Genomic DNA, 25,529 nt, shown 5'->3' with positions numbered 1-25,529 from the left:
GAAGGGTTAACAGAGATAACCCAAATGGAAATTTAATACTTTCCACAGCCTATTTCAGGAGAAGAATGAAGAGAATATGTTGTACCAATCATGCACATAAATCATCACTTGATAGTGTAGACCTTAAGGATAGCTGAAAAAAGAATATTTTGTCAAAGCTTTTCATCTTGTACTAATCAAGACATTTCATATGATATCAATTCAAGGGGCAAAGCATCATTAGAATGTTGATTTTCCCCTTTGAACTGGTATTCTTACAAGATATCATGATGAGTGCAAGGTGAAAAACTTTTGACAAAATGTGCCTTTGTTCAGGCATCTTCAATCATGCATATTTGGCAGTACCTCCTTGCTGAGAATAGATATCTTTGATTATTTCAGATACTTCTTTGTCCTTTTCTTCAAGCAGGTTTGCCACCTCTTCAAAACAATCCTCATCTCTTGAACTGCTGGTGACCTGCTGAATAGGGTAAAATAAAATTTCACCATGCAGTTCAGACACTTGTTTAGGGTCTATCAGTGTGACTACACATTATGGTCAAATCTCCTGATGTATCTGAAGCCCAGTGCACAACAGACAGAAAACTATCCATTCACCTTATACACTTGCTTTAGCCAAAGTTTAAGTGCAGAATCATGAAGAACCCCTTAGTACAGGAGTCTATGGGGAGAGCATCAAAGAGAATTAGTGCAGAAGCCACAGCTCATTTATATGGCCTAGCTGCCATATTCTGGTATGTGTTTAAAGGTCCAAGAGTTTCTCAATGCATTGTTGAGGTGAATAGTTAAGTGGTTAAACTGTAGGAGTGTAAGTGTCAGAGTAGGTGAGGGAAGTTGAAAGGCTGAGTAGGGTGTCAGGTGGGTAGAACATCAGGTTGTTAGAAAGACAGTTGGTTAGGCTATTATGTGGGTAGAATGGGAGCTGGGAAGGGTGGTATGTTTGTTGATGGGTAGGGTGGTAAGTAGGTGGTAAGTGGGTCAAGGTAGTCAGGTAGGTAAAAGTGAGGACTGCAGATGCTGAAGGGCTTTTGCCTGAAACATCGATTTTCCTGCTCCTCGGATGCTGCCTGACCTGCTGTGCTTTTCCAGGACCACTGTGATCTAAACCAAGGTAGTCAGGTGTCAGAGTGGTGGTCAGAGGTTCTTCAAGGGAACCAGTTGTTGAATTGTGGAGCAGGTGGGAAGGGCCTGCCTCATCTGTATTTAAGGATACTAGTGAGGGTGGGTCTTTTTTTTTTGCGGCTAGTTGACGTTCATGTATCCTGGTGGCTAGTTTTCTGCCTGTTTCTCCAATGTAGTGTTTGTTACAGTTCTTGCAAGGTATTTTATAAATGACATTAGCTTTGCTTGTTGTCTGTATAGGGTCTTTCAAGTTCATTAGATGCTGTTTTAGTGTGTTGGTGGGTTTGTGGGCTACCATGATGCTAAGAGGTCTCAGTAGTCTGGCAATCATTTCCGAGATGTCTTTGATGTAGGGGAGAGTGGCTAGAGTTTCTGGACGTGTTTTGACGGCTTTTTGGGGTTTGCTGCTGAGAAATCAGTGGACTGTGTTCATTGGGTACCCATCCTTTTTGAATACACTGTATAGGCGTATTCGGGGGGGGGGGGGGTAGGGTTAGTTAGGGAGGGATATGGTTTTACGGTGTGGTTGTGAGGGAGGGGGTTGCTTTTTACTGATGGGGATGGTGAGGGAGGGATATGTCTTACTGGTGCGGATGGTGAGGAACTCTGATTTCAAACCTCAGCTGCCTTGCAGCCATACCCACTCATGGGAAAGTCTTTGGGAGCAAACCCTGAGGACAAATCCAAAACTGGAGTCCAACGTTATCTTCAACCTCGTTCTGACAACTCCTGTGATGACACTGGTGCCAAGCTGTATCAGCCCTTGCCTTTCCCTTGGACAACATCAGTGGCATGGAGAGGGGCAACCTGCTGCATGGGCAACTGCCAGTCTTCCATACAACCTTGCCCAGGCCTGCGCATTAGAGAGGACACTCCAGCATCGCCTCACCGTGACGGCACAATACGGAAAGCAGCAGTCCATGGTTATAAGCCTGCATTCGATTGGCATAGAGCAAGGCGCCAGGGATTGCTTTTGATGGCGGGAGAGGCCATTGCGCCCCACTGGACAGCTACTGTCCGCCTCAAGCTGGGCAGCCTCCAGCTAATTAGGCACTGTCCCGCTACAGTCCGCCCAATCCACTGGGGGCATGGGGCTTAGGGATACAAGTAGCCCGAACTGCAGACTGTAAAATCTGTGCCAAGCACAACAAGAAGACAAATAAAAAAGCCAGCACTCAGACTAGTATACTGGAATGTACAGACTATGACCACTGGTATTCAGATTACCTTCAGGAGATCAACGACACATGCAAGACAGCAGTGATCAACAATGAACTGTTGAGACTCCAAGTGGACATCGCAATGCTCTAAGAGACACGCCTTGCAGAATCAGGAACACTACGTGAGAGAGACAGTACATTCTTCTGGCAGGGGAAGGGCTCAGACAAGAACAGAAAGTATGGTGTTGGCTTTGCTATAAAGAATTCACTGCTGAAGATGGTAGTGAGAATGGGACGGAGTGGATTTTCTCATTTTGACTCCACACATCTGATGGGTCTGTCAACCTTGTTAGCGTCTATGCCCCAACCATCCACTCTGCACAAGACACAAAGGATGGGTTCTATGACCAGCTCTCAATGATAATACAGGGGATCTCAAGTCAGGAACAGTTGCTGCTACTTGGCAACTTCAACGCTAGAGTGGCCACTGACCACGACTCTTGGCCAAGCTGCCTGGGACAGTATGGGATTGGAAGTATGAATGACAATGGGCAACGACTGCTCGAGCTCCACAAATTGTGTGTCAGCAACACAGCTCAGCACAAAGTCTCTTGGCAACATCCCCGCTCCAAACACTGGCACCAGATAGACCTGATAATCACCAGATGCCATCACCTGAGAAATGTGCTCATGACTCTCTCCTTTCAGAGTGCCAACTGCGATATGGATCACTCTGGTTTGCTGCAAGATCAGACTTCGGCCAAAGAAGATGCACTACGCCAAGCCGCCAGGCAAGCAACACATCAATGCCAGTAAGACCCAACACCCAGACAAAGCGGCAGAGTTCATCAAGTCACCGGAAGATGCGCTCCTTGCAGACCTGCCAGAAGGAAATGCTCAGCCGAGATGGAACTCTCTCAGGGACACTGTCCACAGCACTGCACAAGAGGCCTTTGGAAAGAAACAGGGCAAAATACAGGACTGGTTTGAAGCAAGCTCGAGTAAGCTCACTGCTGTCATTAAGGCAGAGTGTGTTGCACTACGAGTGCACAAACGCAACCCCACCCAGGCAACACAGCAAGCACTAAGGACAGCAAGAGGAAAGGTGCAGAAAACAGCTAGAAGTTGTACAAATGATTACTGGCTACAACAATGCGAAAGCATTCAGTCATCATTTGACACAGGCAACATCCGTGGAGTGTACGAAGGGATCAAGAAAACCATCGGTCCAACCCAGAGCAAGACAGCACTGAAAACCCTAACAGGTGGGACTATCAAAGACAAAGATAAGCAGATGAAGAGGTGGCTGGACCATTACTCTAAAGTCTACTCCAGAGAAAACAGCATCTCAGACAGCATGCTAGACACCGTGGGATGCCTGCCTGTCATAGAGGAACTGGATGCATTGCCGACTGCTGAAGAGCTGAGTAAAACAATCGACAACCTGCCTACTGGGAAGGCACCAGGATTGGATGGCATTCCACCAGAGGCCATCAAGTGCACAAAGGGCGTCCTGCACAACCTGCACCTAAACCACCTGCACAAACTACTGCGTCATTGCTGGAATGAGAGAGCAGTGCCGCAAGACATGAGAGACTGCAAAATTGTCACCCTGTATTAAAACAAAGAGGACAGAAGCGACTGTAACAACTACAGGGAAATCTTTTTGCTTAGCATCGTTGGGAAGATCTTCACCCACATGGTCCTGGACAGACAGCAGACAATCGCTGAAAGGGTATATCCTGAGTCTCAGTGTGGTTTCAGGTCAGAATGCTCCACAACCGACATGATCTTCACCCTTCGACAGTAACAAGAAAAATGCAAAGAGCAAAGATAAGCACTCTATATCACCTTCATTGACCTCATGAAGGCCTTCAACCTTGTGAGCAGAGACGGCCTGTTCAAAATCCACATGGAGGTGAGGACCGCAGATGCTGGAGGTCAGAGTCGAGAGTGTGATGCTGGAAAAGCACAGCAGGTCAGGCAGCATGCGAGGAGCAGGAGAACCGATGTTTCAGACATAAGCCCTTCATCAGGAAGCCCTAATGAAGGGTTTAAGTCAGAAACATCGATTCTCCTGCTCCTCGGATGCTGCCTGACCTGCTGTGCTGTTCAAAGTCCTCGCCAAGATGGTTGTCCCTGAGGCTCTTCAGGATAGTACAGTCATTCCACACAGGCATGAAGGGCGTTGTTCAGTTTGATGGCTCTTCTTCGGAGGCCTTCAACATTTGCAGCGGTGTGAAGCAGGGCTGTATGCTCGCCCCCACTCTGTTCGGTATCTTTGCAGTCATGCTGAAGCACGCCTTTGGGACATCAACTGATGGTGCCTACCTCCACATGAGATCGGACGGGAGGCTGTTCAATCTGTCCTGGCTGAAGGCAAAAACCAAGGTTCGTGAAGTACTCATTGGGGACATGTTGTTTGCAGACGACGCAGCACTATCAACACACTTGGAAGAGCAACTGCTACGACTCTTGGACAGCTTCTCAAGAGCCCACCAGGACTTCAGCTTGACCATCAACCTGAAGAAGACCAACATGTTGTGTCAAAGTGTTGAGCACCCCCTGCCATTACCATCAACAACTACAAGCTGGAGGTAGTCCACAAGTTTACATACCTTGGCTTCACCGTGATATACAGTTTCTCCCTAGACTCCGAGATCAACAGATGGATTGAACAAACAGGCTCAACATTCATCAGGCTGACAAAGAGAATCTGTGAGAACAGAAAGTTGATGATGCACACCAAGGTTGCAGTCTACAGGGCCTATACGGCAGCAAGACAATGGAGACTCTAGCCCAGACAAGAGCGGTGTCTCAAATCCTTCCACCTTCGCAGCCTGAATGCATCCTGGACATCAAATGGACTAACCAAGTCACCAACAATGAGGGCCTGGCCCGAGCCCAGATACCCAGCCTCTTCATCCTGCTCCAACAACACTGTCTCCGCTGGCTAGGCCATGTACACCACATGTCAGACGGGAGGATCTGGAAGGATCTGCTGGACAGGGAACTGTCCGCCAGCAAGAGGGCACAAGGGAGGCCCCATCTTCGTTTCAAGGATTTCTGCAAGAGAGATATGAAGTCATTGAACATGAACGTTGAGAAGTGGGAGGACATTGCAAACAATCTCTCTCGCTGGAGGCTGGCATTACGCAGAGGTCTAAAAAGAGAAGAGAAGTTGAGACTTGCTGCTGAAGAAAAGTGCACTGCCAAAAAAACAGCACCACAACACAACACCAGAGGACAGCGCCTTCAAGTGCAGTTGTTGCAGCCGAGACTGCCAATCCTGTGTGGACCTCTACAGCCACAACAGATGTTGCTCTACCAACAAGGAATGAAGCAAGACTTCCCAGGCGCACATTCATGGTCTCGCGAGACTAATGGATGCCACCTACCTGCTAAAGTTTTTTCATGTCCCCATTTAGCTCTCCTAAGTCTGTTCTTCAGTTCCTTTCTGGCTACATAGAAAGGTACAGAACAGATCAGGCCCTTTGGCCCACAATGTTGTGCCGAAGTTTAATCCTAATGTAAAATATAGTAACTTAACCTGCGCACCCCTCAATTCACTGCTATCCATGTGCATGTCCAGCAGTCGCTTAAATGTTCCTAATGACTCTGCTTCCACCACCACAGCTGGCAACGCATTCCATGCATTCACAACTCTCTGTGTAAAGAACCTGCCTCTGACGTCTCCTTTATACCTTCCTCCTAATATCTTCAAACTATGACTCCTCGTACCAGTCAATCCTGCCCTGGGGTAAAGTCTTTGGCGATTGACTCATCTTTTCCACTCATTATTTTGTACACCTCGATCAGGTGTCCTCTCTTCCTCCTTCTCTCGAGAGAAAAGTCCGAGCTTTTACAACCTTTCTTCATAAGGCAAGCCCTCCAGTCCAGGCATCATCCTGGTAAACCTTCTTTGTACCCTTTTCAAAGCCTCTGTATCTTTCCTATAGTAGGGCAACCAGAACTGGACACAATATTCCAAGTGTGGTCTCACCAGGGACTTGTAGAGTTGCAGCAAAACCTCGCGGCTCTAAAACTGGATCCCCCTGTTAATGAAAGCCAAAACACCAGATGCTTTCTTAACAACCCTATCCACTTGGGTGGCAACTTTGAGAGATCTATGTACTTGCACACCCAGATCCCTCTGTTCCTCCACACTGCCAAGAATCCTGTCTTTAATCCTATATTCAGCATTCGATTTCGACCTTCCAAAATGCATCACTTTGCATTTATCCAGGTTGAACTCCATTTGCCATTTCTCAGCCCAGCTCTGCATCCTGTCTATGTCGCGCTGCAGCTTACAGTAGCCTTCTATACTATCGAAGACACCTCCAACCTTTGTGTCATCTGAAAATTTACTAACTCACCCCTCAACCCCCTCACCCAAGTCATTTATAATAACTACAAAGAGCAGAGGCCCAAGAACAGAGCCCTGCAGGACCCCATTCAACACTGACCTCCAGGCAGAATACTTTCCACCTACAACCACTCTCTGCCTTCTGTCAGCCAGCCAATTCTGAATCCAGATAGCCAAATCTCCCTGTATCCCATACTTCCTGACTTGTAACTCTCCAGAGCCCTGTCTGATCCTTGTCTCTTCAATCTTAAGTAAGCTTCCTTCTTCCTCTTGACTAGATGTTCACCTTATCACTGAAGATTCCTTCACCCTACCATCCCTTCCTTAACTATCAGCAAATGCTCCCTAAACAACCTCCACATTTCTGTCGTGTATTTCCCTGAGAATATCTGTTCCCAATTTAGGTGCTCCAGTTCCTGCCTAATAGCATTGTCATCCCCCTCCCCCACTTAAATACTTTCCCATGCCATCTGCTCCTATCCCTCTCCATGACTAAAGTAAAGTTCAGGGAGTAGTGAACACTTTCACCGAAATGCTCTCCCGCCAAGAGATCTGACATCTGGCCTGGTTCACTGCCAAGCACCAAATCCAATATGGCCTCCTCTTTAGTTAGCCTATCTGTATATTGAGTTAGGAATCCTTCCAGGACACACCCAACAAAAATGCTCCATCTAAACTATTTGAACTAAGTATGTTCCAATCAATATTAGGGAAGTTATAATCACCCATGACAACAACAATTGTGTTACTTCTACACATTTCAAAATCTGACTCCCAATTTACTCCTCCATGTCTCTGTTGTTATTTGGGGCCCTGTAGAAAATTCTCAATAAAGTGACTGCTCTTTTCCTTTTTCTGACTTCCACCCGTACTGACTCTGTTGACAAACCCTCCTTGACGACCTCCCTTTCTGCAGCTGTGATCTGTCCTGATGAGCAATGTTACTCTTCCACCTCTTTTACTTCCCTCCCATTCTTTTTGAAACTGTGGTAGTGCTCAGTCCTGATGGAACTAGTGGTGTTGAGGCAACATAGACATGCAATGTAGTTCCTTCTGAACTGATCCCCATTTGGAAGAAATTCACATTGACCCCAGATTCCAAGCCCTCTCGCAGGAACGCAAGCCTCACAATTTGAGCCGTCTTCTGAAAATTCCCTTATTCTTCTACTCCAAATGGAACAGTTTCCTGTAGCCTGTTGCTACATCACTCCACTTTCTCAACTATCAAGACATGCTGTAGTATTCTGTCCTGCTGTACAGATGGTGGTGGATGTCTTGACAGAAGGCTTTCTATACAGAGGTCTTTTCCTTTACTGTTGGAAATTTGGCATTTCTGGTGTTTATTCCAACAGCCTTGTGCAATATACATTCTGAATAATCTTTGAAGGAATGTGGGCTTGCTCGGCTACTTCAGCAGCGAGTCAAACAGTATTGCTTCAGATCTGGAGTCACATATAGGCCAGACCAGGTAAGCACAGAAGGTTTCATTCTCAAACTGACAGTAATAAACCAAATAACCTTTTATGACAACTGTTTCATAGTGACTATGACTAGCTTTCTTATTGATTGAAGATAAATTCCACAAGTTGCCACTGTGGGATTTGAACTCATATCTCAAAGCATTAGCCTGTGTCTCTAGACTACAAATTCAGTAACTTTACCACTGCACTACCTCTCCTGACTATACTCGCATCCAATGGACTCTCAAATTACCTGTATCATCTGTGACCTTGAAAAGTTCATCTTCCAAGTTTATACAGGTTTTTTCATTGTTTGAGGGGACTGCTTCTGAGGTTCTGCCTGCTACTCAGCCCAGATTCCTGATCTTCGACAACGAAGTTGTCTGGGGAGGTGGGTCAGGAGGACCACCACATGTATCAGCTCCTGAGCCTGACCATAGCAGCCGTTAACCGATCCATATTGTTGAAACGATCATTCGGCTTGACTGCCTGCCTTCTCTGTGGCAATGTTTTGAGCTCAGGTGCACTTGGAGATGGAGCATTAATGTGTGCCAACATGTTTGAAGCTGGTGGTTGCAGCAGGGGCTGGAGTGCTTTATCTTTCTTCAACACCAATTTTCTAATCTAAATTGAAACTTGTTTCTTTTGATAGGGATTTTATTACAGTGCCCCTGCAGGAGCTGTCAATTATTTTATTTGCTCATTCTTTATTTTGTTAATGTTTTTCAAAATATTTTGAGAGAAATTTCTGCACAGGAATCCACACCTCCACCAATAAGAGTTTGTTCCATTAGCAAAAGCAAGGGCTCAGGATATAAGGGTGACCAGATTCAAGAATTTGTTAGATGACAAAACAGTGGGCTGGATGATGTCACATGAATTTGCATGTGTATCTGTAGGGCTCGAGCTCATGGTCAAATGCATCCAAAGCTTGGAAATGTGGTGTTTGGCCTAACTGCACTATTATGTTGATGTGGCTCAAGCATGTAGTGGTATTTCATTTGAACTGACAGGTTTGGATGGAATTTAACATCCCTGATCAAAGGGTGAAGGACCCCTTATGGGACAGTAACCATTATATGATAGAATCCACCCTGCAATTTGAGAAGGAGAAGCTGGAATCAGATGTAATAGCACTATAATTGGGTCAAGATACATGGACTTTAGTAAAGCGTTTGATAAGGTTCCCCATGGTAAACTAATAGAGAACGTGAAGTCACATGGTGTGCAGGGTGTTCTAGCTAGGTGGATAAAGAATTAGTTGAGCCAACAGGAGACCGAGAGTAGTAGTTGAAGGAAGTTGCTCAAAATGGAGAAAGGTGACCCAGTGGTGTTCCACAGGGATCAATGCTGGGGCCACTGTTGTTTGTGATATACGTAAATAATCTGAAAGAGGGCACTGTTGGTATGATCAGCAAGTTTGCAGATAACACGAAGATTGGTGGAGAAGCACAAAGCATAGGGCAAATGTGAGATGATACATTTTGGGAAGTTTAATTCTAGACCGAATTATACAGTAAACGGAAGAGCCTTGGGAAAAGTTGATGAGCAAAGAGATCTGGGAGTTCAGGTCCATTGTACCCTAAAGGTTGCTGCACAGGTGGATAAAGTGGTCAAGAAGGCATATGGTATACTTGCCTTCATCGGATGGGGTATTGGGTATGAGAGCTGGCAAGTCATGTTAAAATTGTACACGACGTTGATTCGGCCACATTTAGAATACTGTGTACAGGTCTGGAAGCTTTGGAGAGAGTGCAGAGAAGGTTTACAAGGATGTTGCCTGGTATGGGAAGCGCTAGCTATGAAGAGAGGTTAAGTAGGTTAGGTTTGTTTTCATTAGAAAAAAGGAGATTGAGGGAGGACCTGATTGAGGTCTACAAAATCATGAAGGATGTAGACAGGGTAGATAGAGATAAGCTTTTTCGCAGGGTGAAGGATTCAATAATGAGAGGTCATGCGTTCAAGGTGAGAGGTGAAAAGTTTAAAGTATTTGCCGCGTGTATCCCCCTTAAACAGAGGGTGGTAGGTACCTTGAACGCATTGCCAGCAGAGGTAGTAGAGGTAAATTCATTTAAGGTGCATTTGGACCGATGCATGAGTAGGTGGGCTGCAGAGGAATACAGATGTTTAGGAATTGGACGACAGCTTTAGACAGTAGATTTGGATCAGCTCAGGCTTGGAGGGCCGAAGGGCCTGTTCCTGGGCTGTAAATTTTCTTTGTTCTTTGATAAATGAAACACATGACATGACTGCTTAATGCCTCATATATGCGTCTGAAAAATCATGCTCTTTTGCATGGCTTCTGGAAATGCCAAATAAGTTTACTGAAGTAACAGTGAAAATTATTCTTACCTTCAATTTTCATTAATCTTTTCATACCCAGAAGGTTTTAGAATTGAGAGATTTTGGCTAGTGGTAAAGTCTTACAAGTACTTGGATTTCAAATTGTATCTCGACTGTTATTTACAGAATAGTGTATTTGTATCTTTTAGTAAGAATATAACTTTAGGAACCATCTAACTAACTGTAAATTAATAGAATTTTATTTTAATTAAATAATTGCTAGCCTGCAGCGTACAATGCTTCTCCTGTGTAATGTGGGATATCAGACACAGTTCGAACTTCTTGGGTTGACTATATCTGCAGGAGGTGTGTCCAACTGTAACCCCCGTCAAACTGCATGGATCAGTAGTAGTGGCAATTGGACACACTTTGCAGCATGAAGAAGTTGGAAAGTGTCACAGACAACATTTGAGAGACATCGTCACACCCAACATTCAAGCAAATATATAGTTTAGAAAATCATGAGGGGTACAGGTAAGGTGAATAGCAAAGTTCTTTATCCTCAAATGGGGGAATTCAAAACTAGGGGGTATATTTTTAAGGTGAGAGGAGAAAGATTAAAAAGGGACATGAGGGACAGCATTTTTATACAGAGGATGCTTTGTATGTGGGATGAACTGCCAGAGGAAGTGGTAGATGCAGTTACAGTTACAACATTTAAAAGACACTGGATAGGTACATGAAAGGTTTAGAGGGATATGACACAAACTTGCAGGCAAGTGGGATTAGTTTAGTTTTAGAAACTTGGTCAGCATGGACGAGTTGGACCAAAGGGTCTATTTCCATGCTGTATGACTCTGTGGGTGACTGGTAAAAGGGGCAGGCAGACAGTGCAGGAGTTGCCTGTGGCTATCCACCCCTCTAATAAGTACATGTATACTGTTTTGGATTCTGCAGGGGGTGACCGCCTGCCAAGGGAACATGACAGCAGCAGCCACAGTGGTGCCACCACTGCTGGCTCTGTTATCCTGCAGGGAGGGTCAAAGTGCAGTAATGAGGGACTCTATAGTCAGGGGCACAGGTTGGCGTTTCTGTGCCGCAAAAGTGAATCCAGAATGTTGTGTTGCCTCCCTGGTGCAAGGATCAAGTTTATTTCTGATTGAGTGCAGGATATTCTCAAAAGGGAGGGCAAGCAACCAGTGGTTGTGGCACACATCAGTACAAACGGCATTGGCAGAAAGAGTGGTGAGGTCCTGCAAAGGGAGTTCAGGGTGTTAGGTAATAAATTGAAAAGCAGGACCTCATAATCTCATTGTAATCTCAGGATTATTACCTGTGCCATGTACCAGTGAGGCAAGGAATAAGAAAGTAGTAAAGTTAAATACATGGCTAAAGAGATAGTGTGGGAGGGAGTGCTTCAGATACGTAGATCATTGGTACGTCTTCCAGGGCAGATTTGACCTAAATCAAAAGGATGGGCAGCACCTAAACTGGAGGGATACCAATATTCTGGCTGGAGACTTGTTAGTGTCACTCAGCAGGGGGGTGGTTAAACTAGTGTAAGCAGTAGGACCAAGGAGGTGTTAGGGACTAAGGCCAGTAAGGCAAAGAAGAAGGACAGGGCAAGTTGACTGAACACTGCAGGACTGGTGTTCTGAAGTGTATTTGTTTTAGTGTGAGGAGTATGACAGGAAAGGCAGATGAGCGTGAATTGGTACATTTAGCTATGATGTTGTAGCTGTTACAGAAAACTTGGCTGAGGGTGGGACAAGACTGGCAGCTTAACATTCCAAGATTTAGATGCTTCTGGTGAGATAGAGAGGGATGTAAAAGAGGTGGAGGAGTTGCATTACTGATGAGGGAGATTATCACAGCTGTACTGAGGGAGACACCTTGAGGGCTCATCCAGCAAGGTCAATAATGGGTAGAGCTCAGGAATAGGAAAGATACAAGCACTTTGATGGGGTTGTACTACAGGCCTCCCAACAACCAGCAGCAGATAGAGGAACAGATACATGGACAGATTAAGGAAAATGTGAAAACAACAGGGTTGTTGAGGTGGGTGATTTTAACTTCCCTTATATTGACTGGGACTCCTTTAATGCTAGCAGCTTGGATGGTGTGGAGGGATTTGTTAGGTGTGTGCAAGAGGATTTCTTGAAGCAATATATAAATAATTAGGGAAGGGGCCATACTAGACAAATGTTTGTCCCTTACAACTAGAGTCAGATGATTTCATAATGGACAACAAAGAGATGGCAGACCAGTTGAAAAAATACTTTGGATCTGTCTTCACTAAGGACACAAGTCCTCCTGCTGGAAATGCTTGGGGCCAGCAGGTCAAACATGAAGGACGAACTGAAGGGAATCCTTATTAGTCAGGAAATGGTATTGGGGAAATTGATGGGATTAAAATCCAATACGTCCCCAGGGCTGGAGGCCTTGTATCCCAGAGTACATAAAGGAAGTGGCCCTAGAAATAGTGAATGCATTTGGTGATCATTTTCCAGCATTCTAAAGATTCTGAAAGAGTTCCAATAGACTGGAGGGTACCCAGTGTAAACCCAACTTTTTAAAACAAAGGAGGAAGAGAAAATGGGGAATTATTGGCTGGTTAGCCTGACATTAGTGGTGGGAGAAAATACATCCTTAACGGTTGACTCCAGCAATCACTGAAAATTTGGAAAGCGGTGTCAGAATCAGTCCAAGTCAGCATGGATTCACTAAAGGGAAAACATGCTCGACAAATCTTCTGGAACTTTTTGAGGATGTGACCAGAAGAGTGGACAAGAGCAAATCAGTAGATATTGTGCATCTGGACTTTCAAAAGACTTTTGACAAGGTTCCACACAAGAGATCAGTAAGCAAAATTAAAGGATATGGTATTGTACTGATGTGGACAAAGATCTGGTTGGCAGACAGGAAGCAGAGAGTTGGAATAAACCGCTTCTTTTCAGAGTGGCAGGCAGTGATGAGTGGGGTATCGCAGGGTTCAGTGCTTGGACCCCAGATGATCACAATATACATTAATGATGTGGACAAAGGAAATGAATGCATGATCTCCAATCTGCAGATGACACTAAGCTAGGTGACAGTATGTGCTGTCAAGAGCTTGCTAGAGTATGCAGGGTAATTTGGACAGGTTTGGATGGGCAAATACTTGGCTAATGCAATATAACGTGGATAAGTGTGAGGTGATCCACTTTGGTCAGAAAAACAGGAAGGCAGATTATTTTCTGAATGGTGGCAGTTTAGGTAAAGGTGTGGTACAATAAGACCTGGGTATAGTGTTGAACAGCCACTGAAAGTTGGCATGCAGGTGCAACAGACAATGAGGAAAGTTAATGACATGTTGGCTTTCATAGCAAGAGGACTTGAGTATAGGAGAAGGCATGTCTTGCTACAGTTTTACTGGGCCTTGGTGAGGGCACAACTTGAGTATTGTACGCAATTTTGGTCTCCAAGTCTGAAGAAGGATATTCTTGCTATTGAATGAGCTAAGCGAAGATTCATCGAGATAGCAAGACTGACATGTGAGGAAAGACTGGATCAACTGGGCTTGTCCTCACTGGAATTTAGAAGAATGAGGAGGGATCTCAAAGAAACTTTTTAAATCCTGATGGAACTGGACAGGCTAGGTACAGGAAGAGTTTTCCTGATGTTGGGCAAGTTTAAAACTAGTGGTCACAGTCTAAGGATAAAGAGTAAGACATTCAAGACTGAGATGAGAAAGAATTTCTTCACTCAGAGTTGTGAACCTGTGGAATTCTCTACCACAGAAAGGTGTTGGGGCCAGTTCATTAGCTGTATTCAAGAGGGAGCTGGATGTGGCCCTTGCAGCGAAAGAAAGCAGGAGTGGGATACTGAAATTGGGTGATTAGAACATATTGAATGGTGGTGCAGGCTCAAAGGGCCAAATGCCCTACTCCTGCATTTATTTTCAATGTTTCTAGTTCTGGTGTTAGGGAATGAATCTGGCCAGGTGATCGAAGTTTCACTGGAGGAGAATCTCAGGAACAGTGACCACCATTTTGTGAGTTTTAAGGTACTTATGGATAAGGATAAGAATAGTCCCTGGGAAGTACTAATTTTTAATTTTAATTTAGGGGAAGGCTAACTACAACAATATTAGGGAGGAACTGAAGAATGTAGTGGGATGGTTGTTTGAGGGCAAATCCATGTGGGAATCTTTTCAAGGCTAGTTGATTAGAGTTCAGGATCATCATGTTCCTGTAAAATGAAGGATAAGGATGGCAAGATTTCAGAAACTTGGATGACAAGAGAAATTATAAACTTAGTCAAAAAGAAAGGAGGCATATGTAAGATTTAGGAAACTGATGACAGTGTGCTCAAAGAATGTAAAGAAAGCAGGAAAGAACTTAAACAAGGAGTTAGGAGGTTTAAAAAAGGATCATGAAATGGGGCTGTTAACTTGGTCCAATCAGGGAGCTCTGGCTGACAGATATAAACAGGAGTGAAGGGAGAGGTGGGCGCCGCAGGGAGTGGAGTGCATTATTTCTCCCTCCAACTCTATTTTGATTTAGTCCCTACCCTCCCCTTCACTGTTTTGATCACACAGCACTGCCCTTTGATGTGAAGGGCAGTGTTTGTCACTGGCCACCCGGGTGTTTTCCTATCTTCCTGGTGGTGGAAATTGAATAAAGATTGGTGCACTTTGTGTCTTCCACTGTGTCTCACACCTGCACACACACACCATGGGTGCTGGGGAAAAAAAAATAATAAGCACTACCGCAGTTAGGTGGTAGTGTGGGGGTTAAAGGGAAAAGAAAAAAAAAATATAAAAATAAACAGGAGTGTCAAAAAATAAATAAATAAATAAATAAACAAACAGGAGTGAAATAAGCACTACCGCAGTTAGACGGTAGTGTGGGGGTTTAAAAAAAAATACACGGGTGTCAGAGGTTCAAGCTGAGTGCTGGCTAGTAATAAATAAATAAATAAACAGGAGTGAAATAAGCACTACCGCAGTTAGGCGGTAGTGTGGGGGAAAACAATAAACAGGAGTGAGCACTGCCCTTTGATGTGAAGGGCACTGCTTGTCACTGGCCACTCGGGTGCTTCCTTTTTTCCTGGTGGTGGAAACTGAATAAAGATTCATGCATCTTGTGTCTTTCACTGCGTCTCACACCTGCACACACACACAACATGGGTGCTGGGGAAAAAATAAGCACTACCACAATTAGGTGGTAGTGTGGGGAAAAGGAAAAAAAGGAAAAAAAGTGAACAGGAGTGTTCTGATGAAAAAAAACAGGGTGTCAGACATCCTGTTCACTCTGAGAGCTGGCTCTGAGGAAGCTACATAAGTGTCAAGGACTCTCAAATAAGGAGTGATTTGGTGCCAGGATATTAGCCTCTGTGGAATTACTTCTTCAAAGTGCGCCACCTCACACTTTTCAGGGTGACATTCTATTTTCCACTAATCTGAAAAAAAAGGGAGTGTCACGTGGGTGCTGGGGGAAAATAAGCATTGCCGCTGTCAGATGGTAGTGTGGGGGGAAATTAAAATAAACAGGAGTGTAAGAGGTTCTGTTCCCCCTGAGAGCTGGTTCTGAGGAAGCTGGATCAGTGTCAAAAGAAAAAAATGAATAAAAACAGGAGTGTTAGGGCTTCTGCTCACTCAGACAGCTGGCTCTGAGGTAGCTGGATCAGTGTCAAGGGCTCTGCACCTGTAAATAAAGAGTGACTTAGTAACAGGATACCTGTGGAGTTATTTCAGGAGACATCTTCGACTTAGCTTTATTGTCACATCTACTCCAATGAGTATAGTGATACGTTTAAAAGTCACCACTTATGGTGCCATCTTAGTTCCAAAGGTATCGAGGTACAGATTCTTAAGTACAATTCTTAGGAAATAAATTTGAAAAGTAAGAAATAAAAATTCCAACATTACAGGTCATAGGACTAAATGAGAAAAATAAAGAAATAAAAAGTTCAAAATAACAATCTTTCCAATTCAGTCCACACTGGCACCATGCCTCTAGTCCATACCAGGTCTTGACTCCAAACCATGCCATGCTTCACCACAAGGCTCGAAGCGGGAGACTGCTCTGAAATCATCTCGTAGCTGGATATCCATGCTGGGCCAAAAGAGCATGATGCCGGGCCGTGAAGAGACTGCCAGGAGACCCGTAATGCTGTGCCACCAAGAAACTATTACATCGGGCCGAGAGGTTGTCATGCCAGATCTGCGCTGAGTAAGGTGTCCGAGTTCACGTTGGGAGTGGGAGTCCAAGTCTTCACTGAGGCCGTGAGTTCAGAACATTGCCGAGAAGAAAGAAGGAAAGAAAACACAAAAGAGCTCTACCTGAGGAGTCCTACTCCACCATCTTAGATCTGATAGGGCATTGGTTTAAAGTAAAAGGGGGAAAGCGTAAAGGAGGTAAGAAGCAAGTTTTTCACACAGAGGGTGGTAAGTATCTGGAATGCGCTGCCCGAGAAGGTGGTAGAAGCAGAAACAATAGCAATGTTTAAGAGGCATCTTGGCAGATATATGGATAGGCAGGAAATAGAAGGATATAGACCATGTAGAAGAAAAAAAGGTTTTAGCTTAGAAAAGCATCATATGTTGGCGCAAGCTTAGTGGCAAAAGGGCCTATTCCTGTGTTATATTGTTCTTTGTTCTATTTAACAGCAGAAGCCCAAGTTCTATAAACTCTAAACTGCAGAGATGTTATAAAAACATTGCACAGACATCAATCTCTGAATGATAAAAGTCAAAAATACTTTTGCAGTTTCATGTTTCTGATATTGGAAAGTTCAGTTAAGTACTTTCACCACTTCCTTCTTCACTTCCTGTTTATTCAATAAGAAACACTTATTCTACAACAATATAAGGACAGGTGTCAGACATGTTTGACAGTTAAAACCGCAAACATTACGGTACATGCAAACAGATGAAATAGGAGTTAAAGTAGAAGATTAAACTTCTTGTGTCTGCTCTGCCATTTAAGATCATGGCTGATCTGTGTTTTGAATTTCACATTCCCATCTCCCCTGGTTATTTTTGATTCCCTTGCCGAACAAAATCTATCCATCTTTCTCTTTAAGATTTTCAATAACCCTGTCTCTCCCACCTTCTGAAAGAGTTTCAAAATTGTACCATCCCTTGAGAGAAAAAAAGCTTTGTTCATCTCTGTCTGAAAAGGGTCAGCTTTAGTTTTAAAGCAGTGCTCCACTAATTCTAGATTAGTGGTACTGGAAAAGCACAGCAGGTCAGGCAGCAACCGAGGAGCAGGAGAATCAATGTTTCAGGCATAAGCCCTTCATTAAGTATGTGGTGGGGAGAAGGGGGTGAAAAAATAAATAGGATGTTGGGATGGGGCTGTGGGAAAGTAGCTGGTAGGGTGATAGGTAGATGCAGGTGGGGGTTGATGGTGATTGGTCAGAGGAGAGGGTGGAGTGGATAAATGGGAAGGAAGATGGTAGGCTACTGCAGAAAATACGGAGATATGGCATTGAGGGTGAGTTGGAGGTTTGGATTAGGAATTGGCTGGATGGAAGAAGACAGAGGGTAGTAGTTGATGGCAAAGTTTCTTCATGGAGTGCCGTCACTAGCGGTGTTCCGCAAGGATCTGTTTTGGGACCATTGCTGTTTGTCATTTTTATAAATGACCTGGAAGAGGGGTTAGAAGGTTGGGTGAGCAAGTTTGCGGATGACACGAAAGTCGGAGGAGTTGTTGACAGTGAGGAAGCATGTGGCAGGTTACAGCAGGATATAGAGAAGCTGCAGAGCTGGGCAGAAAGGTGGCAGATGGAATTCAATGTAGCTAAGTGCGAGGTGATTCACTTTGGGAAGAATAACAAAAAGATGGGGTACTGGGCTAATGGTCGGATACTTGGTAGTGTGGATGAGCAGAGGGATCTTGGTGTCTATGTACACAGATCTCTGAAAGTTGCCACCCAGGTAAATAGTGCGGTGAGGAAGGCATATGGCGTACTGGCTTTTATTGGTAGAGGAATTGAGTTCCGGAGTCCTGAGGTCATGATGCAGTTGTATAAGACTCTGGTACGGCCGCATCTGGAATATTGTGTGCAGTTTTGGTCGCCATACTATAGGAAGGATGTGGAGGCATTGGAACGGGTGCAGAGGAGGTTTACCAGGATGTTGCCTGGTATGAAAGGAAAATCGTATGAGGAAAGACTGAGGCACTTGGGGCTGTTTTCACTAGAGAAAAGAAGGTTTAGGGGTGACTTGATTGAGGTGTACAAGATGATTAGGGGGTTAGATAGGGTCGACAGTATGAACCTTTTCCCGCGTATTGAGTCGGGTATTACAAGGGGGCATAGCTTTAAATTAAGGGGGGGTAGATATAGGACTGATGTTAGGGGTAGGTTCTTCACTCAGCGAGTCGTTAGTTCATGGAATGCCCTGCCAGTAACAGTGGTGGACTCTCCCTCTTTATGGGCATTTAAGAGGGCATTGGATAGGTATATGGAGGATAGTGGGTTAGTGTAGTTTAGGTGGGCTTGGATCGGCGCAACATCGAGGGCCCAAGGGCCTGTACTGCGCTGTATTCTTCTATGTTCTATGTTCTAAGATGTACAAGTAGGAGATGTTCCCTGAAATATTTCTTACATCTATACACCTCATCTACTGTGTCAATTGCTCTTGATGTGGTGTCCTCTCCACTGGGGAGACAGGACGCCAACTTGCGGAACGTTTCAGGAAACATCTCTGGGACACACACACCAAACAACCCCAGTGTCCTGTGGCCAACCACTTCAACACCCCCTCCCACTCCACCAAGGACATGCAAGTCCTGGGCCTCCTCCACTGCCAAATCCAAGCCATCCGATGCCTGGAGGAAGACCGCCTCATCTTCCACCTTGGGACTCTCCAAATACACGGCATCAACATCGATTCCACCAGTTCCTCCTCTCCCCTCCCCAACCTCATCCCAGGGCCAACCCTCCAACTTGGCACCGCCCTCTTGAACTATCCTACCTATCCATCTTCCTTCCCATCTATCCACTCCACCCTACCCTATTACCCCTCCCCCATCTGCATCTAACTATTGCCTTCTCAACTATTTTGCCCCCAGCGCCAGCCCCAACCCCACCCTCCTATTTATCTCTCAGCCCGCTCCCCCCACTCTGCCCCCACATTCCTGAGGAAGGCCTTATGCACAAAACACCAATGATCCTGCCCCTCGGATGATGTGCTTTTCCAGTGCCATACTTTCTGACTTTGACCTCCAGCATATGTAGTCCTCACTTTCTCCTCATGTACATCAGGCAACATTCTTTCCACATCCACCTCAACTAGACTATTCGGGATCTTATCACCCAAGTCACTGCTCATTCTTCTAAACTCCCAAGCAGCAAGTCCAATCTGTCCATGCTCATAAGACTATCCAATTCAATCCAGGTATCAATTAAGGAAACCTTTTCTGTACCGTCTCCAATGCACTTATATCCTTCTTTAAATAAGGAGACCAAAATTGCAGCACACAGTATTTAAAATGCGGTCTCACCAATGCTTTGTATAATGGAAACATAACATCTTCGCTTCTATGCTCAATTCCTGGCTCAATAAAGGGTACAGTTTTTTTGATTGCATTCTGTACCTATCTACAAGTTTTTAAAAGACATGAACAAAAATATCTATATCCCTCTGAACCTCATATTTCTGCAGGCCTTATTTAGTTAAATAATACTACTTGTTCATTCTTTCTGCCAAAGTGAGCGACTTCCAAGATTACACTCCATCTGCTGTATTTTGCATCACTCAACCTATCGATATCTTTCTGCATACTCTTTACCTATTCTTCACAATATATTTTCCAACCTATTTTTATGCATTTGCCAAGTTAGCTAGCATGCCTTCACTCCCCTCATCGCAGTTATTGATGTAAATTATACAATGTTGTGATCTGTAGTGATTGGAACCAGGGCCAGGTGGATTTCATTGACTATGAGATCCTTGATTGGAGTTGTTAACCTCAGCCATCAGCAAGCCCTGCTGACAGATTTAATAAACAGGAGTGTCAGAAAGTCTCCTGAGTCGAGGGACTGGCTTTAAGCTGGCTGGGCAGAGCCCATGTACTATGCATGTGTCAATAAAGGGTAACTTTGGTGATGGGATACTGACCTCCATGCAGTTATTTCAGTGGTGATGAGGGAAATCAATATGTGCCTGAAGAAAATTTGCTTGCAACAATTGTTTTTCAGTGGGGATAAGCATTTCTGGCATCATGTCTCAATTTAGTCAGTTTGACTTGGTTGATCCTGCTGTCAAAGACTGGGCCCAGAACGTGGAAAGAATGCAATTTTATTTCTATGCAAATGATATTGAAAATGATGAAAAGCAACGAGTAATCCTTCTGATTGTTTGGGGACCCACAGCATTTTTGGTTATTAGGAACTTAACTTTCCCTGAGGCATCAGATACTAAAATCTTTAAAGAGTTGACAGATTTAGTTAAACAATATTATAACCCCAAATCTCCTCTAATACTGAGACACTATCTGTTTTATTCGGCAGTTTGAGAACCAAGGAAACTATATCGGGATCTTTGACAGATTAAGACAACTGGCATAGGCATGTGATTTTGGGTTAACCCTGAATGAGATACTGACAGACCATTTGTTATGTGGGATTAATAACAACAGAAGTGCCTACTGGGCTTCAAACAGGTATTACAACTAGTTTTATCACTAGAAAATGTAGCAAGTAGACCATGTGAGCTACAGGGATCCCAATGGAAGTGGACACCCTCACCTGTCCAAGTGTGCTCGAGAAACACCACTTGAGTGGAAGCAATCATAGAGCCTCACACAGGGTCTATCCTGAGCAGAGGGACCTTAAAATTCCACAACAAAGCCAAATCTCAGACAAATGACTAAAAGGTTCTTCAGGATGTGAGCTGCAAAGCTGTTGTAGTTGCTGCAATATGCAGACTTGAGACATCAAAGGAGCTCTACACGGCCTGACTTGATTAAGAGAGCTCAGACTGGTACCCAGGAGAGTGAACATCCTGGAAAGTTCACTTACATACAATTTGGAAACTTAAATTGCTCAGCAACGTCCAAATCAGAATTAATTACAACAAGTGAGGAAGTTTTGGACCGCATGGGTATTACCAGAGGGGAGGTGTTTGAAATCTTAAAATACATTTAGGTGGATAAAACCCTGGGACTGATCAAGTGCATCCTCGGACATTGTGGGAGGCTAGGGAAGGAATTGCAGAGGCCCTGGCAGAGAGTTTTGCTTCATCTTTAGCCACTGGTAAAGTTCCAGAAGAATGGAGAGTGGCTAATGTTGTTCTATTGTTTAAGAAAGGTAGCAAAGACAAGCCAGGAAACTACAGGCCAATGAGCCTGACGTCGGTGGTAGGTAAATTGTTGGAGAGGTTACTGAGGGACAGGATCAACCAACATTTGGATAGTCATGGTCTGATTAGGGATAGTCAGCATGGATTTGTGCACCGGAAGTCATGTCTGACAAATCTTTTAGAGATTTTCAAAGATGTAACCAAGAGGATAGATGTAGGCAGGGCAGTAGATGTTGTCTGTACGGAATTTAGTGAAATCTAACTAAATGACCAGATGTTTTTCAGGAAGGGCTAGAGACTATCAAAGGGGCAAAGGTCACTTTACACGTTGAAAAGAAAGCCACGATGCCTCAAAACGGTGATGCTCGGACCTGGCTTAGTGCACCAGCTGGAGGATGCTCAGGTGTGCGGTGGAAACACATCCACGCTTACCCCTGCCTAGATGGAATTTGACATTGGCCCCAAGGTCCCATACTTCCCGCAGGAACCTATGCCCCACAACCTGAGCCGCCTCCGGAGTTTTAATTTTTCCTCTTTTTGGGATATAAAATGGCGGGCCCTGTATCAACTGCCACTGCACACCATCCACCTCATTTCCCTCATCCACCACTTGGACACGCTTTGGTGTTCCCATTTGCCACCGGGTGGTGGGGATCCCTGGTGGAGTACTCTCTATGCAGGAGTCCTCTCCCTCTCTCAGGGATCTGGGGTGGAGGATGTTGCATACAACAGTCCCCTGCAACCGCAGATTGCGGTGGTTCACGGAATCCCAGCCCAACTGCTTGTTCTGTGGTGCTGTGGAGTCCGTGGACTATGTATATATGGGGTGTGGGTGCTTGCACTACCTTTTTGATTTTCTCAAGAACATTCTCCTCTGTTTTTGGTTGCACATCAGTCCCACTCTCCTGATTTTTGGGCTCCCGGTGTGCAGGGGGAGGGTAGGTCAGAGAACCTCCTCGTGGGTCTGCTCTTGGGCCTGGCTAAACTGGCCATAAATAGGTCCAGGCAGTGGGCCATGGAGGGGGTGGTTAGGGCCGATTGCCTGCTCCTCTTCCGCTGTTACGTCAAAGCCCAGGTGTTTCTGGAGAAGGAGTACATGGTGTCCACCAACACCCTTGAGATTTTCAGGGAAAGGTGGGCACCGCAGGGAGTGGAGTGTATTATTTCCCCTTCCAACACTATTTTGGTTTAATCCCTGCCCTCCCATTCACTGTTTGATCATGCAGCATTGTCCTTTGATATGAAGGGCACTGCTTGTCACTGGCCACTTGGGTGTTTCCTTTCTTCCTAGTGGTGGAAATTGAACAAAGATTTATACACCGGTTGTCTTTCACTGTGTCTCACACCTACACACAATAAAGAAAGAAGAAAAGAAAGAAACAGGAGTTTCAGAGGTTCTGTTAGAGAAAAAAAAACAGGGATAGGGGCATAGGAGCGGGCTGTCTTGGAGTAGCTGGAAGGTGGGAGGGACGGGGTGGCTTGCTGGGTCGGGTCAGGTCGGATTGGGGTAGGTGGGGGAGGGTGTATTCTCTGCACTTTTTAAAATCTAATTGGACTACCTTGTATGTATTTGTTACGGCTACTTTTGTGATGACTGTAAGTGGGATTTGAGGTTTGTCCTCATTTCCCTGAAAACTGGTTGAACACTGGGGTTTGGGGCCTGGCTTTGCTGCTCCTCTCCCTTGTAAATTGCTGTTTCTCTGGATACAGATGTTAATGTTAATTGTTTTGTAAAGTCCATTGATTAATAAAATAAAAAATAAGTAAACAGGGCATGGGGGATAGGGATTGCTGCCTTAGAGTGCCCAGAAGGTTGGAGGAACGGGAAGCTTGCTGGGTTGCCTGGGGTGTCTATGATATATGTATTGTTTTAATGTTCGGTTTATCGGACTGTTTGTATGTGATTGCATTTACTGTTTCCTTCTTGATTAATGCAAGGTGGGATTCTAGGTTCTTCCTCGTTTCCCTGTGAATTGATTGTATTGTGGGGTTTGGAGTCTGGCTTTGTTGCCTCTTTCCCCTATAAACTGCTGTTTCTTGTATACAGCTTTTAATGTTAACTGTTTGTTTATAATTGTACTGGTTAATAAATTAAAAAAAACAGGAAATAGGGAGGGATGTGGGGCGGTCTGCCTTTGATTGGTCGGAAGGTAGTAGTAGGAATGTGTGGTTTGCTTGGTTGCTGGGGTGTCTGTGATACATGCACTGTTTTATTGTTCGGTTTATCGGACTATCTGTATGCAATTGTGTTTACTGTTACCTTCCTGATGAATGTAAGGTGGTCTTCGAGGTTTATCCTTGTTTCCCTGCGAATTGGTTGTACGGTTGGGTTTGAGGTCTGGCTTTACCATCCCTTTCCCCTGTAAATTGCTGTTTCTTGAATAGAGCTGTTAATGTTAACTTTTTGTTTGTAATTTGTACTGATTAATAAAATACAAAAAAGGGGATGGGGCATAGGAATAGGCTACCTTTGAGCAGCCGGAAGATGGGAAAGATGGGGGTGTCTGTGTTATATGCACTGTTTTATTGTTTGGTTTATCAGACTGTTTATATGTAATTGTGTCTACTGTTTCCTTTTTCATATGATAGGGTGGGATTTGAAGTTCATCCTCTTTTCCCTATGAACTGGTTGTATGGTAGGGTTTGGGGATCTGGCTTCACTGCCCCTTTCCCCTGTAAATTGCTGTTTCTTGTAAACTGATGTTCATTATTAACTGTTTGTTCTGTTACTTGTACTGTTTACTAAATTGTCTACTACATTGGGCAAACAGGCAGTAAGCTAGCCACCAAAAAAAACTATCCACTATCACTAGTATTCTTACATACAGACGAGGAAGGACTCCACTTTGAGAGGAGGAAGTGCTAGATGTCTTGAAACGGCTGAAGGTGGATAAATCCCCAGGACCTGATCAGGTGTACCCGAGAACTCTGGGAAGCTAGAGAAGTGATTGCTGGGCCTCTTGTGGATATATTTGTATCACCAATAGTCACAGGTGAGGTGTCGGAAGACTGGAGGTTGGCAAACGTGGTGCCACTGTTTAAGAAGAGCGGTAAAGACAAGCCAGGGAACTATAGACCGGTGAGCCTGACCTCGTGGTGGGCAAGTTGTTGGAGGGAATCCTGAGGGACAGGATGTACATGTATTTGGAAAGGCAAGGACTGATTCGGGATAGTCAACATGGCTTTCTGCATGGGAAATCATGTCTCACAAACTTGATTGAGTTTTTTGAAGAAGTAACAAAGAAGATTGATTAGGGCAGAGCAGTAGATGTGATCTATATGGACTTCAGTAAGGTGTTCGACAAGGTTCCCCATGGGAGACTGATTAGCAAGATTAGATCTCATGGAATACAGGGAGAACTAGCCATTTGGATACAGAACTGGCTCAAAGGTAGAAGACAGAGGGTGGTGGTGGAGGGTTGTTTTTCAGACTGGAGGCCTGTGACCAGTGGAGTGCCACAAGGATCAGTGCTGGGCCCTCTACTGTTTGTCATTTACATAAATGATTTGGATGCGAGCATAAGAGGTACAGTTAGTAAGTTTGCAGATGACACCAAAATTGGAGGTGTAGTGGACAGTGAAGAGGGTTACCTCAGATTACAACAGGATCTGGACCAGATGGGCCAATGGGCTGAGAAGTGGCAGATGGAGTTTAATTTAGATAAATGCAAGGTGCTGCATTTTGGGAAAGCAAATCTTAGCAGGACTTATACACTTAATGGTAAAGTCCTAGGGAGTGTTGCTGAACAAAGAGACCTTGGAGTGCAGGTTCATAGCTCCTTGAACGTGGAGGCGCAGGTAGATAGGATACTGAAGAAGGCATTTGGTATGCTTTCCTTTATTGG

The 25,529-nt window shown here is 44.6% G+C and overlaps 1 protein-coding gene across 7 annotated transcripts in view; it reads right to left on the bottom strand.

Annotated features, from left to right (window-relative positions):
* Positions 1 to 25,529, bottom strand: part of LOC122561890 (uncharacterized) — a 258,498-nt gene that overhangs the window by 188,547 nt on the left and 44,422 nt on the right. For all 7 annotated transcript variants that reach the window (XM_043714223.2, XM_087977089.1, XM_087977092.1 and 4 more), the window contains exon 7: positions 346 to 460. In XM_043714223.2, coding sequence (XP_043570158.2) covers positions 346 to 460 — 115 coding nt within the window. The remainder of the gene's footprint in view (positions 1 to 345; positions 461 to 25,529) is intronic.

Source organism: Chiloscyllium plagiosum, unplaced genomic scaffold (assembly GCF_037043375.1).
Source record: "Chiloscyllium plagiosum isolate Xiang-an unplaced genomic scaffold, Cpla_swu_hap1 HiC_scaffold_31, whole genome shotgun sequence".
NCBI lineage: Eukaryota > Metazoa > Chordata > Chondrichthyes > Orectolobiformes > Hemiscylliidae > Chiloscyllium > Chiloscyllium plagiosum.
Note: the sequence above shows the minus strand (reverse complement) of the source record. Positions and strands in the feature narration are given on the sequence as shown.